Source organism: Mycteria americana, chromosome 6, assembly GCF_035582795.1.
Source record: "Mycteria americana isolate JAX WOST 10 ecotype Jacksonville Zoo and Gardens chromosome 6, USCA_MyAme_1.0, whole genome shotgun sequence".
Classification (NCBI taxonomy): Eukaryota; Metazoa; Chordata; class Aves; order Ciconiiformes; family Ciconiidae; genus Mycteria; species Mycteria americana.
Window position 1 is genome coordinate 48,438,031 of NC_134370.1, and position 18,106 is coordinate 48,456,136.

Below are 18,106 nucleotides of genomic sequence, written 5' to 3' on the forward strand. Positions count from 1 at the left end.
TGACTTTCAAGTGTAACTATTATTGTATGGTCACTTCTATTGGCAAAAACTGATCTCAGTAACCATAAGTCACTGAAAAAACACTTCAAAGCACGGCTCAAACATCACTGGATAGAAAAGACACTGGTGTGTCATAGCAATTACAGCTACACACTTACAATTTCAGGAAATTAATTTCACCCAAATATATTCTCATTATAGAAACTGTATGGGTTCAGAAACCTTCTCCGGGCATCTTTCTCATTCACACATGATTTCATGAGTTGTGGACAGTGTTTACAATTCTACTTTTGTAACAACTCCATACACGTATGCTTGATACCATAAGGCAGAAGACATGAAAACAGATTCAAGCCTGGAATATCTGGCAAGAGAATAATAGTCAGAACAAGAAATTAATATCTACTCCATCATTTTGGCTTCCTATTGACATCACCCTGCTGGCTATAGTCACCTTTTGAAGTGTAGGAGTTCGCGGATCTTTTTTCCTAGTTCTTTAGCTGGAAAGAACAAAGTTCTTCTAGTTCTCTGGTATATAGTCTGAAGAAGTAACTGGAACACTGACTTAGGTCTTTTACAAATAACTGGGAAACCTGGTATTTCACCTAGTTACTGGAAAAAATGATGGAACAAAACTGAAATACATTCCACTTTAAAATGGTAAGCAAACCTTGATATCAACATTTAATTGCTCACTTTGTTAAGGATGTATAACTCACTGACTCCTATATTTTTCTGCAGAGGACTTAAAAGTGTTGATAACTACAGCAGTGTTTCATATGTACAATCTAACTATGCAGATGACACATGAGGAGCAGACATGGGGTAAAAAGATGCTATTTTTACACAGGCTTGTCCCTAAAGTGTGTTCTGCAGTTCCTATCATAGCTCATTTTCCACTGAGGGTAAGCTCTATTTTCAATTTATAGCTTCTTCATTATGAAAGCCTGCTTTTTGTTTTAAGCCCATCTGCTTAGAGGCATTGAAGGAATATAAACTAGAAAGCTCCAAGCCTCTCTGCCCTGTGAGGTTATTCATTAAAGTGATTCTCTCTGCTTTGGACATCCTGGTTGGAGAGACATTTTTAGGTATCACTGCAGACATGATAGTAAAGCATTCTCTTCTACAGGAAGTGTAGAAAATCCCTCATTTGCTCACAACGCTCTGACCAACACTCTCCAAATAAACAATAGATCGACAGAGACATTATGAAGCCAGCAGTCTGAAGCATGCATCAACTTGCCTGTAAAACAATTAATGGTATCCAGATCAACAGTAAGTGCATCCATTTGTTCAGTGCCTTAAAAAGCACACTTCTTCATATTTCAAAGAAGCCATTAAAGGATATCAGTCAAGAACTACTCCTAGCTGTCTTTAAAGCAGCTAATGTACACCGCAAGCAGCACAGAAGACGACATCCTAAACAGGATTATATTTAGCTACGTAGCATTTCAATCACATGCTTTAAAAAAGACAAGTCTGGGTAACTTCATTTGGCAGTTTGTGTAGACCAACAACTTACATAACACCACTTAAACAAATGTGGATGACAAAGCCATTTGAGTGCTTCCAGGAAAGCAGCAAGTCGTTCCTCACAGAAGGACATGCATCTCAACTCAGGGCAACACCAGCAGAATGCAAGCCAGTCTTAATATTAAGTATCTTAAAATCCCGAAGAGGTTTGTTATCATCACGTTCTTGAACGTTACATGTATTACGGCTAGAAAACGTTCCCCTGGGCTGACTACAAACTGAAGGGCTCGGCATTGTAGGATTGATGCAAGAGTCAAGTGTCTTAAGGCAGTTTTCATTCTCTAGTCAACTGATTAGGGATTCAAAACAGACATACAAGTGTTAATCAGGTTCACTAAGTAGCCATGCTCTCCCTCTAGTAAGACCTTGAGCTATAAACCATTCTAATCTGAAGGAAAAAAAAAAATCCCCTTATCTACAGACACTTACAGAACAAACACTCAAACTGGCTGTTGGTATCAGGCACCCAACCTAATCACCTGAACAAGCTGGGATCGTTGCTTGCCTAATGCTGGCATAGTGCAGGATGCTATGCCAAGCCTTTTTAAGACTATGTAATTGCGTAGCAAATGCTGCTTTTGCATGCCTGGTTGTTCAAAAGGGTGCATGCTGTCAGGAAGCTGGTTTAAATGCATCAAGAAGCATTTATCACAAGAGATTTCCTTCCATGGAGAATTTGTAGACTAGTTTCTCTAAGGTTTTTCCAAAGATTAAGCTTGCATCATCCTCAGAAAAGGCAGGCATTATTCTCCTGTTCTCTCAGTTTATGCTTCTCCCTGGCACAACTTAGGGACAAAAGACTTACCATCATCCATGCAGGGAGAAAAAAAATAAATAAATAAGCCAGCATTTATTAGTTTTGACTCCTTTTTTTAGGTTGCTACAGAAATATCATTGTTGTAGATAAGGAATATACAGTAATTTCTCTAAAGCAAAAACACACAGGAGCAGAAAAGCTCCTGTATACTGCAAAAAAGTAATTGTTCACAACTAGGAACCCACTCCCTGGAAATAAGCGTGAAGGAATTCAGCTTCACAACACTGAAAAGCTGAGTTACAGTAGACAGCAACTGAAATTTGTCCAGTGTTCACATGTAACACAGCAACTGAAGTCTGCGTGCTAAAGATCTCAAAAAAATTAAGACAACCAGATTTGCACCCTAAAGCTATTGAAAACATTACAAAATGTTGGTGAGGATAACAAAAAATACCTTGTGTTCAGATTATTTAAAATCCTCAGACTATGCTATTAGAGAGCTAAAGGTTTAAAGTACTCCTCAATTTTGCTTTGACCTTTCCTGATGCAACAAACGTGTTTGAAAGGAGACTGATTACATTTCTCTTTAGCATAAAAGCAGCACATACTGAATGGCAAACCTCTATTTTCCCCTTTATGCATTCTGCAGAAGTACAAGCTGCTCTGTATCATCCATGATGAAGAAATAGGACATTTCAATACACCGACCTTTTAAAAGAAATGCTCTTTACAGAATTTTTGGATTATGTAAGAGGTCACACAATCCCAGGCAGGGCTGAGAACAAGTCATTCAGAAAAAAAAAAAAAAAAAAAATCCCTCTTTATGCACAAGAAATGCTATTAGCAGAAGGTACAATGCATTTTAAAATAGAAATCAGAGTTCAACTTTTAACAGAGCAAGATCTGCCTAATAACAATATGTAAAATACTGGCCCCACTGCGGGAGATGGGGTTAGAGGAGGGATGCTTTATTTTCTTCAAAAGTTCACGCTCTCTGTAGCTGGAGCGAATTACTGCCTACTAACTGCTAACTTCAGAGTGAACACACCTCTAGCAGGTCAGGTCATGATCTCCCTGGTCAGACAAGCTATGCAGTGAGTGTATACAAGCAGCAGGGGACAGCCCAAAGACAGGCTATTCTCCATGAGAACACCATATTATATTCCAGTTACAGGGAAGAGGAAGGCAGGAAGGAAATGTATTAAAATGTAGCAGGGACGCCACAATTTGTTTGCCAGATTTACGCTCCTTTGCAAATTGAGAGATGCTTGTTCCAAGTTGCATTTTTGGATAATATTTTTCCCCAAGCCACTTCTACAGCGCAGTTCAGCTTCTCCCTGTTTTGACGTGTCTATTACTCTAAGAACATGCCTTTGACCACAGGAAGGCTTTGCTAACTCAGACATTCACATCAAACTGTCTACCAACACTTATCGCTCCTATACAGGACTTGCCAATAGAAATAGCCTTGCCCTTTCCACCCCTTTGTGCCAGTACATGCAGCTGCATCTGGGTTACGTCATAAATCAGATCCTTCCTTGGACTGGGGGTTTGATCTCACATGGCCTATCAACACCGCTTAGATTATTAGTACAAAAATACACTTCAGGGCAACTCCTCTACAGCATCAAATATCGCTACTTATGAGATGAAATTCAAGTTCAGTATCAGCCAAGATTAATGCAAGCCTAACTGGTAATTACCCAGTTAGGCTTCGTAATCCACACGCGGAAATCACCTTCCTGCAGCCAAAGGCTCCTCATTACAGGGAGCTGAGCCACTGAGATCTCCTGACTTTGTCCCCACACCTCATGCAAATTACGTGCTGAAGGGCAACAAAACCCAAAAAATGCCAGTCATGGTTAAAGGGGTCCATTTTTGAGCTTCTGGGTTTTCTAGCTGAGTCAGCCTTATGGCTTCGAACACAACTTGGAGCCCTCCTGCACCCATTGCCCAAAGGCTTTCCTACCTCTTTTGCAGCAAAAGTGGCAATCCAATTAAGGGCCAAGCCAATTTGGACTCTTCAAGTAGGCAGCATAAAAGGGAGGTGACATAAAATACTGAGAAAAACCCGTTCCTTTTTTCAGTATAAAGAAGAAAATTTACAAAACAACAACACCATGCTACCAACACTAATCGCGGGGGGGGGGGGGGGGGGGGGACGGGGGGACGGGGCAGGGCAGGGAAGGGAAGGGACCAAAACAAAAACTGTATTTGCTGTAAGGCTTCTGCAAGAATGAAATAAGTGAAGCCCCCTAAGAGTTCACTAAGCAGTCTTTAAACATTAATCTGGAAGTTCTTCCAATTTTTTTAACTCAGCAGCAGTACCACCACAACACCTATACAATGCATTAATGCAGATAGCTTGATGGGACTAAAAACTAGAAGCTTGAAAGGCAAGGGTTTAAGATGACTTCACTATAAAACTGACAAGATATGAAAGAAAAAAAGTACTACACCGAAGTCAGTGCAAAGATCCGGCTTGCCTGAACCATTAGGAGAACTCAAGTCCAGCCTAACTCAAGATACCAGGGAATCCAGACCCACAGCTGAGATATATTTAAAAGAGTGTTTAACTACATTTTAGAGAAATTTTTTTTGGTGTTTGAGTAGAGTATAAATGGTGACCTAAACAATTTGGTTAAAATCTAATTTGAATCATCTCCCTAAACTCAAGTAAAAAAACGTATTACTTCTATTTTCTATCACAGCACCGTTAAAGAGCTGTCGTACTTAACAACATGATAACAACAGTAAGTTGTCTTTCACATGCTCTTGAACCAAAGACCACATTCAATTGTGCAGTCATTTTACAACAGCATTAAAAAAGATATGTTTTAAATACCTTACTAGAGACCAGACAAAAGCACTGCAAGAACTGATCCTGTAGCAGGCCTTTAACAGTGGTGGTCATGGCAAGAATGTAAGAACAGGGCAAACATACAGTCATCTTCTGCCAGCCTTCAGGAGTTTGCTGCTGAGGGTTTTCCTAAACCAGAGGTGATGTTTTCATTGCCATCCTAGAGCAAGTTTACATTTGCACAAAGAAACTGAAAAGCTTTACTTAGTAATTTTCCATCTTTGAAAGGCAAGAGCTCTGATTCAGTTTGCAAAACGAGGACAACAGTGTAATATTTGGAAAGCCCTTTGGGAACTATAAATCCACTACTTTTTGTCACACTGAGGCCCCAAAACAGGAGAGCAGCAATGCAGGACAAGGCACGCTCATACTGGTAGTGAGTGACCGGACAACCAATGCCAGGTTAACATTTGGTAGGTGCTGTTAAAAAGAAAAATTGTCTCTGCAGTTAATTTGCTGCCTAGAAGAGGCATAAATAAAGGGACAACAAAAAAGCATGCGATAATGCGCTGCTGAAAAACATGAATGTAGGCCACTGACAAACAACCATAACTCATGGTCACTTACTATGTACTAAAAAAACCTCACGCCCTATTGTATCTACTTAAAGCAAGATTTGAGAAGATGAAGATGGAGGTGTACAGTGAAAGAGAATACTCCAAGCACTACTGTATTCATCCATGCCCTTTCACAGTTCCTGCCTTGGTTTTTATTTATAGCTCCTTAAAAGCTCTTTCTCTCTGTCCTGTCATTTTTGCTCCATTCTCCCAACTAGTTCCCTTCCTAGAAACCAAAACCGATTTTTTTTTTTTTTTTTTTTTTTACTCCATATGGCTCAAGAATGGGGTCACCAAATTGATCCTGCTATTGCTAAAAATAGCAGCTTCGGAAGTCTGAGACCCAAGACACACAGCTTTGCTTAAAGCTACCTTGTACCCTTAAGTGAGACCAGAAGTTGCTACTGAGCACTACAGAACTTGCAGCAAAGTGCTGAAAAACCTGTCAGTCAAAAATCTAACAAATTAAATCTGAAAACAAACCATCGATACTGTATATCTAAGTCTCATATTAGGTTCATCACCCTCAAAACTGGGGAGAGACACCAACTGTCCCATCCACTTCAAGCAGTTTGGTTCTGGAAGCAAATAGCCAGGAAAGGAACACTGCATTACCACATGCTGCCCTCTCTGTCAAAGTTACAGGGGAAAACATGGGGAGAGTTGCACCATAACCAATCTAAACACAAATAACACAATAGAAGGAAATGAAAACATTTAGACTACCATTACGGTTGACAACAAGCAGAAAACCTTTCACAGTACTGAATAGTTACAGCCAGGTACTCAAGCGTCATTCCCAAGCCTTTTGCATAAAGAAAGAATTGGTACAAATAGGATAAAGCTCAAATACTTTTAAAAGTACAAGAGTCAGAGGTGACAGCACTTACATTGTAGGGGAAAACCCAAAGGTGAACACAATCTAAAGCATTATATGATGGGTGCCAGTCATCAACAGAAACACAAGCCCAAATACAGTAGAACGGAGAGAAGAAAATTTTGTGAAATGCAACTTTTTTTTTGGCAGTTCTGAAAACACTAGTGTCAGACCACAGAGCGATGGTCATCCCCAGGCCTGCGCAAAGGGGTGAAGCTTGTAAGAGCAAAAAGGCAAGTACCCGGAATGAAATAAGATAGACAGAAATAACTGGCAGTGTTAGTTTCTAGATTATGGGGACCAAACAGGCACCAAATGTACTGCTTCTTAAAGCAAAATGAAGCACAAAGGGAGCAGCAACCTGAATGTATTTCTCTCTTACTGCAGATTTAGAGCAACTGTACAAAAGAAAAGCTCTCCAAGTATAATTAAAATGTCTATTTATTCAAATAACTACCAAAGACAGTTCTTTCACCTGTGCTTTGGAAGTATCTGCACCAAATTCTCCAATATGCCCAAGACATTCTCAGATTTTACCATTAGGTTAAATAAAAATTACTTTTTTCTAATGGGATGGGTCATATACAGCATAGCAGCCAGTAAACAGCTCTGCTCACTTCATCAGACCTTTTTTTTTCCCAGCATGAAAATGCAGGAGCAGGAAAACAAAAAACAAAACAAAAAAAAAGCCAGACCAGGCAAGCCCTAGCTTCCCAATATACATAAATTCGGAAGAGACTTCCAAAGACCAAGTGCAGACTGGCTCCGAGTCACCAAACCTCGATGTTCAGCTGCTTTGGGAATTTGAAAACACTTCCCCAAGGCAACTCTCTTCTAGTGAAGTGGCAAGCCTCAACAGCAACTAACTGCTGAACCCACTGTTTATGTAGCCTGGCAGTCATAACAAAAGGAAGAAGTTTGCTGCAGAACTTGTTTTACCATATGCAAACACTGAATAAAAGAGTATCTCCAAATTCTGAGCTTCCTATTTATTTCCTAGAGTCATTAAGGTAATCTATCACAAGTGTAAACTACACTGACCTATAGAGCCTACACTGAAAGTCTTCAGCTACAAACTCAAGAAAGACATGATACTGCATCACATGCAGAATAAAAGTTTGCTTATTTGGTTACTATCTGGCTTAAAACTGCAATTTGCACATCCTTTTACGATATTTCTTACTATACTAAATTCCGCAGACTTGAGATATATATATACACACACATACACATATATTTATTTATTTCTTCCATGTAATTTATTATTGGCTTTGTTTGACCTCAACCTCTTAACTCCCTCCTCAAACCTTGTTAGAATAGTTTACAATTTTTTTCTGCTATAACACCACCTTTCTAAATAAAGATTACAGACACAGGACTTCACAGAATAAAAATCAGTGGTATGGGGTGGCAGTCTGAAGTGGCACAGGACAACATGTGCTGAGGTCTCAGAAACTTTAGGCATCCCCACCAGTGAGGATTCAGAAGTTAAAGACGTCCTCCTCCTCTCACACAATGCCCCAGCATGCACTTTATTATTAAGACTCAACTATGAAATTTTGCTATGATGAGTTTTGCCGACTTGTAAAAATCTTAATTCTGGAAGAGACTGATTCTTCTGCAAAGCTCCTCAATATCTGAAGAATCATATGCATAGATTTTGCTTCTAGAACATAATTTTTACAAGTTTTCTAGTTTGATATGCAGAACTAAGAAGTATTTCAAATTACATACTGTGATATAAGTTTTTCTCATTTCAAACTAGACTGCAAAATGTGAATTAATATGTCATCACACTTCTAGAAAAATCACAGGGATATATAATAGTATAAAATGTGAAAGTGGGAGTCAGCTGCTTGCTTTAAGCATCCAAGGTTGCAAAGCCGAGAGGACAAAACGATATTAAGTTCCCTGCAAAAGCTTGTTTTAGGCAAACTATCTGTACACGTGGGTTAGAATACCTCAAGCAGAAATTAACAATCAAAAGTACAACAAACAGAAATTCACTGTCCTTGCTTGCAGATATATAGAATACAAGATCAACAACATACCACAAAACTATGTTACGGATCTTCTAATCCTTTGCTCCATCAGCCTACATTACCTCCTGGTAACAACTATTCTAACCTGCTCAAACAGGGAATTAAAATTGGTCCATCTTCTGTAACACTATAGATTTTTACCACCAGGCTACCCTCACCCCACCAATAATTCAGCGGAAAAGTTAATTCTTGCACACACAGTAGCCTGGCTAATCTTGCCAGTCTTGCGCCCAAGACAAGACACCGCTTTCACGGTGCCATGGAAAGGTGTGTATCACAAATCAAAGTAATCCCCATGTAGCATTTATTTTATATATTTATATTTATATAGCATTTAGCATTATGTAGCATTTATATATATATATTTATATTTATATATATAAAGCGCCTATCGCCATATTGATAAACATTCTTTGGAACCACTGACAGCAGAGGTAAGAACAGGAGTCAGCCTGTTAGTACCTCAGCACTTCTGTTTCCAACCAATTTAAAAAAAAAAAAAGCCACAAGACTTTGCTGCCAGCCTGCCTGGCTGGTGTTTAATACTGCTACTCCATCAGGGTTGGAGGGAGACCTACTGTGAATGGCAACAGTTTGCACTTCTCAACTACAGTTTATTAATTATCCTTTACTGTACTGAGATTAAAAAAAAAAAAAAAAAAAAACACAAACAACCAACCAAAAAGAAAAAAAAACACACCACAAAACCAAAACAACAACAAAAAAACCCCAGAAAACAAAAACACCCATATCCAATTCTCACAATGTCCTTCACAATCTCAGATCCTGTAAAAAGGCACCTTCCCAAGCCAAGCAACACTAACTTGCACAACCGTCTCTGGAGCGATCTTCATTGCTCTTTTAAGCTCTGGACTGTAATATTAATTTCAGATTTTCCTCAAGCAAGAAGGTATCGCATAATATTTTGAACACTTATGTCAGTCATTACATACTATGTTTAGCATCACAGAAAGACAAGAGCTTCTTAACATTACAACACTTGCATGAATTTAAGACGACTAACAGAAACAGTGCAGCTGAACTTCAATTCATAACTGCATTTAAACCAGTTTAGCATCACTTAATTCATTATTAGGGGTTTTGAATTAATATGACAGGAATTAAAATACCTCTATATTTACAACCTGAACCTGCTAAGCTAAGATTATCCTAGTTAACTACCACAAAGCTTTTCTAACAAACTAGGAAAAAAAAAAAAAAGAAATCCAAGAGTCATCAGTCAATATGGTATCTACCCATTTTTTACAAATGCACTCAAGCATCTGTTTTTTCAAACTCCTGCTGTACGCCTTCACCGAATTATTTCAGTCTGCCTTTGGTCTGCCATGATGTCTGTTGGGAGCCTACTGCATTGCCAAAATCCTTGTTGAGCTCTTTTCTAGGCATTTAAGTTCAATTTTCTCTTTTTTAATTTAAAATATATTCTTTGTCAGTTTTATCAACTTCCCAGAATTAAATCCTTTTCACCCACTTTTACTGCTGAAGTTTTGGACTGATTGCATCTTTTCACGCCTTACCTTTTCTAGCCCATTATATTCCCCTTCCTCTTATTTTCTCATGTCTTCAATATGCCCATTAGAAAATGCATTTAGTTTAGGTTTCCAAACAAATACACAAGCTCTAGGGAGAGCCACCACGATCCCTTTGTGCACTCAAAGCCAGCAATAATTCACAAAATGTGGGAAGTAGTAAGTAGCTACACTACTTAGCTACACTAAGTAGCACTTTGGCTCAATAGATTCATTAATGTGGCATTTTAAACCATGTAATGTAAAACAAGCCTATACGAATTAGAGCAATCTAAGACCTTCTGTTTTTCTTTATTCAAACCAGAGCAGGACATTATGATCTAATTTTCCTCTACAAAAAGGTCTCACAATGCAAATCCATATAGCTAGTCACCTACTGTCTTGGGCACTTTACTCCTCCTCATCTGGAAAATTTGTTCTTTCAGAACGTCCCTGCCCCTGCTTTTTCTTTGATATATCAAAAGGCTTCCAACCTGGTATCAAAAGCTAACACAGTTGATATAAACATTGTGTCCCTGAGACTCCATCTTACTAAAGTTCTCCAAAGAGCAGGAGACAGACACAATGCCTCTTCCTCGTTTCTTCAAAAGCAGCTGCAAAGCAGAGATCTCTGCTACCCTGCCCCGTTTCAACATCAAAGCCATTAAGAAAAGCATAAAGGCTCTCCTATCCCACAGCTCTTCAACAGTGTGCCGTTTGGGGTCATATTTAGTCAACATCTGCTTCCCAGGATCAGAGCCCACTGTTCATGCCTTCCCCCAGGCATACCCACCTTCCAGCAGCTGAAACACTATGCTGACATGATGGTGCTGTTTTCCACTGCATTCTGAACAGCAACGGTGGGGAAAAAAAAAAAACAACAACCCACAAACGTTGCTCTCGAAAAACTTCTAATTCTTACTTATAGCAGAGATCTACAGCTTCTGACAACATATGATGAAGAACCCTTCATAGCTTAAAAAGTTACTGTCTTTTTTCTTGAATGAGTTTGTGTCAGTGCGTAAGTGGTGACTTCAACCACACAGATGACCCAAATAAGCTTCAAGCTTATCAACAGGGCATGAATTTTTAAAAGTCTACAGTAGTTATCTTACTAGGGGATAAATACTTCCAAGTCGACACAGATACAGACATTCAATCCAGGCTGAAATTATATTTAGTTTAGACCGAATCTCCTTCAACACCAAAAACAGACCATGTAGTACAAGACATCAAAAAAGCATTTAACTTAAGAGTGAAAATAAATTTAACATATCAAGTAAGATTTTTAAAGGCACGCAAATAACATTTCACATAATTATCCTGATTTGAACAACTGGATATTATATTTGATATGGAGCTTTGATAACTCCCGACTTATGTTTTAACAGCCATTCTCCCTCCTCCAACTTTATATGTCAGGTTTCATATTCTAGCATTAACTGGAAAAAAAAAAAAAAATCAGAAGTCACTACAATCATTATGAAATACAGATAAGCAGCTTGTTTTAAGAAGTTTGACTGAACACACCAAGGCTGTCCTCAAGTATCTGCGTGCAGTATCAGATAGTAAACCTGCACATTCAGCCCCTGGCTCTGACAGCAGGAGCAGCACCTTAACCACTGGTGGGTTTCTGCAAATGTCAGCACAACTTTGGCGTGGGCAGAAAGCTCAGGTGCATGGAAAGGAGCGGAAGGAACTCCTGCCATCACGTGCCATTCAAAAAAAAAAAAAAAAAGGATGGTAGGATGGTCATAGCGATAAACTGTCTCAGGGACGAGCTCTAAAACCAGATTACTGGTTGCTTTGGAAAATTTGGGGGTGTCAAGCTGCTGGGTTTAATTCAACTCCTGTAGTACCTGTAGAAGATGGGTGAATGGAAAAGGGCTGACAGTGCCTATGTTTAAAATGGAAAGACCATGGAATCGCAGACCAGTCGGTCCAATTTCAGTCTCCAGGAAGAACTTAAGAAATCTGCTTGGAAGTGCTCAAAAATGGAAGAGGGCTTAGGGGAGGGAAGAACAGAGCTGTATCACCTACCTGTAGTTCGATACAGCTTGCCCATGACAATCTGACCTCCTACTATAAAGTTAATAAAAACCAAAGGTGACTCCAGAGGAGAAAGAACAGACACAGGTTTCCTAATTTTAGTAAAGCTTTTAATACTGCCCTATACAAGAGCCTCATAACCAAAAATAAAATCTCATTAACGTAGCTTGGTGTATCACGTGCGTGGTTTTTATGAGATACAGTACATGAACAAGTAGATGGAAAACAAAATTAAATAAGACCAATGATGAGGGGCTAGAGGGTCTTTTAAGCCGATAAAACCAAGCAAGCTAAAAAGTAGGGGTGGGTGCTTGAGAAGATAAAATAGTACTTTTGACAGCTGGGGAAGACATCAGAAGTAGGTGAGATGCCACTTAATACAAACATCTAAGAACTACTTGGTTTAGGCAGTAAAGGAACAGAAAGCAGCAGTCCTGCAATGTGAGATCTGACCACCATAAAGGATCCCACTGGACATAAGTCAAAAATGTTTTACTGTAAGAAACCATTTGTCCTGTGATGCAAAGGGGAATGCCATATGCAAGACACATTGAGTGATCCTTCCACTCCACTGAACCTTGGTCTGGTCCCAAATGGAAGGGTGTCCAGTTTTACACATCACACTCCAGAAAACGTGACTGAAGAAAATCCACAGAAAAGCACCAGGAACAGACAGGAAAATGTAACTTTTCAACAACGACTCTGACAACCTGGAGAATTGCTGATGAGAAGGTAACACCCTCCTCCCCACGCTAAATTGCATGGATAAAAAGAATGAAAAGCCTAAAACGATAGGAAAGCAGGTTTAGGTTAGATTTACAGAAGATCCTTCCAGCTAATAGATAAGCAGAAACAGTTTATCTAACTTTCAGTGTTAACAGGTTCGTCAGTGGGAGCTGCAGCACCTCCAGCACTTCAAGTTAAGAACAGTTTGAATGCTTTGGCTTTACAATCTAAGGATGAATCACAGGCCTTTACAATGTCCTTTACAATGCAAGTTTTTACAATTGCCTCCTCTGAAGTAGTAGTTACAGCAAAAGAAACAGCTCGTTGTGAAGGGGAGAATGCACCTCATTCATGAATTTAACAAGTAGCCCCCTTTATATAGCAGTATGTTGTCAGGACAGTTAACGCTCTCAGTGTATTTTATCACTGAAAAGTAGTTCCACTGAGTCCCTCTCTTTGAACTGCTTCTCGACATAAATAAAACTATTGTCTGAAATGTCAATGCTAGCAGTTATTGCCTCTTTACCTCTTAGCTGAGATCTGTCAGAATTTGGCGCAATTTTCGAGTGTATACACGTTAGTCATATTGCTTGTATGTAAGTTTCCTACGCGGGGAGTTGTAGGAGGAAGGAGAATACCAATGGTGGGAAAGAGAAAAGAACTTTGAACACTTTCCTCTATGCTCAGCCCACACTTACGCTCCATAAATGCTGTATGAAACTGTTTCTTAGTTTTATCTGGGGACCATTAAAATCATGTCAGAAAATCAGTGCAAAATGGATGAGAATCAGCAGTCAGAAATAGCATTACAAGGATAAGAGGAAGGTTTTTCACTTGCTCTTTTAAGAAGAAACTCACTTTAAGAAGCTACTCTTTCCTGATTTTATGGTCATTTCTATACTGGTTTCTGCCAACGGAAAAGCCATGTTCTGTTTTTAGCCAGCTAGTTAGTTCTTTCTCATTCATCCAAACAGAGGATGAAGAAAGCAGAGCTAAACAAGTACCACCTAACTTAATTTGTTTTTATTTCCACTTATATCTAGTTTTGAATAACCCAAACAATTTTATGTAGTCAGCATTCAGTTTTAAAAATGTGATGTTTAAGAACTCCCTCCTCTACACAATACGTACTAAAGTCTGGGTTTAAGTGCACATTACCAGACCAAAGATCTGAAAACAGAAGAACTTGAAAAATTGCTAGCAATTCAACTCACTTGTTGGTGTGCTGAAGAAACACTGCAAATTTCATGGGGGCAGTCCAAACGTCTATTTTAGACAACAGTAAAAATACAGCCATGCTCCTTTAAATCCAAACACTCTAAGGTGAAAGTATTAGTACACTGAAGTCTTTATTTTTAAACAAGCAGCTGGAGAAACAGAGATTGCAAAGGTTAAAAAACAGCGACTGGAAAAGGCATGTTATTCATCACCAAACGGTTAAGTCAAGCCCCATTCCATAAGGAGGATGCTGTCTGTTTTGAAGTGCTAAAGTGATTTTCCAACAAATACCATTTGGAAACTACAGGTTTAACACAGATCTTCTTGACAGACTGGCTTTTTCCAGCTGTTCCTCCTCATGCTGCCTCATCTCTCTTCTAACCCTCCTTTCTGTCACTTCATCTAAACTATGCTCTGGATACAAGTGACACGCTAGAGTGCATCAGAAATGCAGCCTCGAAGAACCTGACAAGTTTCTCAGAAGAATACTCAAGAAAAGTTAGATTTCTGACATGCAAATTTTTCTGTGATCTTTAGGTGTTTATGCAAGAGCTTTAAAAATAATCCGTACAAGTGTCAAAAACCTACTTCCACTTTTAGCAAGCTTAAATCTATAGGTAAGTCTGATTCAAAATATTCTGAATTACATTAATTCTGGAAAAGTCATAGAGATCTCCTGTCAGAAGCAGAAAAAAAGACTGCTTCCCATAGACACTTAGGATTCCACTGGGCATTTTCTGTGCCAGGTGAGTGGTGACCTGTCCTGCAGTTTTTCAACAAGTACATTACCATTCCTTTATCATCATAAACTCACATGGTGTTACTGTATATTCAACAGCTCTTGGACTATCACCTTTCACTACAACGATGGCTCCATATCAATAATAAGTAACGCAATTCTTGCATATACACTTGGGGATCCTTCTGTATACCTTCAAAGCACACACCTGTGTGTTAGATATATTTTGTTTTTAAAAGAGTTGTCACTGACATACTTGTGCATGCCTGTTCAAACCACAATATCATTTTTCTAATGACTTACAAGGAGTATACACAATTCAGGAAATGGCTGTACCTATTATTCACATCAAAGCAAAAAAGGAATTGTTCTGTTTCATTAAGTTTCTCACTGCCCATTATTTGCTGAAAGAAAGCAGTTCCTCTGTGGCAGGGCCTACAATCTTCAAATTTGTTTCCCTCTGTTACAACAGCATTCAAGTCGGGGTAAAAATCCAACAGCAGCAATGAACCTTATTCAGAAGGACCTCCACCTTCCACTTGGCTTGAAAGTGCTCTACTCCTTTCCAAGTACGTTTTCACTCACCTGTGTAAACTCCTACAGCAGCACAGATACTCACAGTCTCCCTTTACCACTTAATTGCTTGGATGACCCTAGTTAACCAAATAAAAATTGAGCTTTCAGGACACACCTGGGGTCTGCAGTCTTACCTCATGCCAAAATATGCTACTGCTTGGTTAGCTTCATGTCAGGAATGGAAGTCATGATTAAGACACAGAAAGGCTAAAGCCTTCCATCTCTCCCAAAAATTTATTTCATTGTTGACCTCCAGACATATAATTACTGTCAAACTCCAAATGTTTGCACTGCCTACCAACCAGCTATTTGGAATTGTTATACCAGCTGCCAGTATTTGACACCTTGCCTGCTAAGTCTGCACAGGAACAGCCTCAGGCACACGACCCATTTAACTTGCATGTCAGAAGACTGCTCACCTCGCTTCACCCAAATACGGAAACACAGCACAGGCAGATTAAGCCTGCCAAGATGATGCTCAGATAGCACAGCTATCACAGGAAGCAGACAGCATCTCTGCAACAGAGAACCAGACTTTATCCACAACTCAGCCCAACTAGCACGTTCCTGGGAGCCCACGGAAGTCAGGTCCCTAATTCCCACTGAACTCCAGCGTAATTTGTCCAGACTCTTTTAGGCTCCACAAAAGCCCCTCATATTGCAGAAAGCATACAGTTTTCATTCACGTACTATGGATGTCAAAGCTTCTGCTGTTTGGTTAACAGACATGAAGCTCAATTCTGGTTTCAGACTGCAAAATCTGTGCATACTAAGGCAGTAATTCTGATCTGGGATCTTCGGGACATTACTTCTTTCATCTATATCTCTCCTATCATTGTCAAATATGCTGAAAGCCTCAACATTTCTTCTAGAGCAAACAGCCAACAAAGCTGAAGCAAGGCAAAATTCACCTCAATGGAAGGAAAATGCTAGGACTGAATAATATCTGCAGAGCAGAATGAAAGAAAGAGAAAGAAGGACGAAATGATGAAACCTTGTGTGGGATTGGTATATTAGTAAGGTATCCCTTCCTTCTAGGTAAATTTTCCCAACTCACGTAAACCGGAGTCTCTTGTGAGCCAAGATCCCTGCTCTTCACAGCATTTACAGGCCAAAGCATCTCTGACATTAATTTCACCATGATGCTGCATAAGGAGCCACTCCAGAAAGACTGTGCTTGGGCACTTCTGGAGTGGATAAAACCTGCCTTCACGGCTCGCTCTCTCCTTCGGATGGTAGGATAAGACGTGCATTTTTATAAGCGCTGCAGGACCTTCCTTCAAGCAGGAGGTTCGCACTCTGTTAGGCCAGCCTCTTGGCCCTGCTTCGTTCTGCCACAAATTGTCATGCACTTGGCTGCAAACTCATCAGGGAGGAGGCATGCCGCACTAGATTTAGCTCATGCTATCCTACAAGGAAAAAGAAGGGGTTTTTTTTCTTCTTCTACGCTCCTATCAGAGAACCTCTTTAGTTGCTAAGGAACTACGGTTTTATTGCATTATAAATGATTTAAGGCAGCCCGGCAGATGCAGGTTTAGTAGGCGGGAGGAGATGTTCCATTTTACCGGCAGCATGAGACGCCTCAGGAGAAGGGGGGGGGGGGGGGGGCGGACGGCCGCGGCGCGGCCCTGTCAGCCCCCCCTTCCCCTGAGGGATCCGAAGACAGGGAATGTTACACCCCAAACCCAGGGTCGGGACCCCCCCAGCCGCAGGGGGCGACCGCGGAGCCCAGGGTCCACCCCCCGCTTGACCCTCGTCCCCCACCGTAGCCGCCCCCGCAGCAACCAGCCGCCCCCATAGCAACGCGCCCCCCCCCGCCCCGCCCCGCCGCCCTCACCGTTCTGCGCCGCGGCGGGTCCCGGCAGAAGCGCGGCCGTCGCCAGCAGCAGCGAGAAGGCGGCAGGGAGCGGCCCGGAGCGCGGCATCCTCCTGTCCGCGGCCGAGGAGGGGAAGCAGGAGGAGGAAGGGGGCAGCGGGGGTGAGGTGGGCGGCGGCGGGAGCGAAGCGGCTCCGGCTCCGTCCTTCTCCGCCGACCTCCTACCGCAGCGCAGCGCCCAGTCTCGCGACGCCGCTGCCACCTCTCGCGAGATTTGACGGGGGCGGGGCGGGGGGCGACGCGCGCGCGGCGCCGGGGGGGGGTGGGGTGTGTCACGCGTCACGCTGCCCGCCCCCCGCAGCTGCCATGTTGCCGCCGTTCACCCCGGCCCGGCGACGGGCGGCCCCGACCTCTAGCCAGCGGCTTCACCCCCCCCGAGGCGCCGAGCTCCTGGGCCGGCGGGAAAAGAGGGGCACTACTGCAGCGGCGGGCTGCCCGGGCCTCGCGTCGGCGCTGGAGGCTCCGCTTGAGGCTGCGGTCACCTCAGGGAAGCTGCGGGCGGGAGAGTGGAGTCCCTCCTGCTGCCAGGAAAGCTGCGGCCTGAGGAGCGCCACATACCTCCTTGCTTTTATTCTCCGTGGGCTTAAAATACCGGCAGATGCAGGGCTAGGCAGTCCAACAGCTGGTAGTTTGGCTCCGGTCTTAATTGCAGGGGTGATTTAGGAGTTTTACATGCCATTCTGCAGGGGCCGTGGGCTGTCAGAGGAACGCAAAATACGTCCAAATAAACATTTTCTCAATCACCCACCACTTACCAGCATTTTTCC

At 41.4% G+C, this 18,106-nt stretch overlaps 1 protein-coding gene across 1 annotated transcript in view; it reads right to left on the bottom strand.

Annotated features, from left to right (window-relative positions):
• NPTN (neuroplastin) overlaps positions 1-17,533 on the bottom strand; it is a 60,084-nt gene extending 42,551 nt beyond the window's left edge. Inside the window, exon 1 of the mRNA XM_075505610.1 lies at positions 17,301-17,533. Coding sequence (XP_075361725.1) covers positions 17,301-17,388 — 88 coding nt within the window. The 5' untranslated portion in view covers positions 17,389-17,533. The remainder of the gene's footprint in view (positions 1-17,300) is intronic.
• Positions 17,534-18,106: the final 573 nt, after the last annotated feature.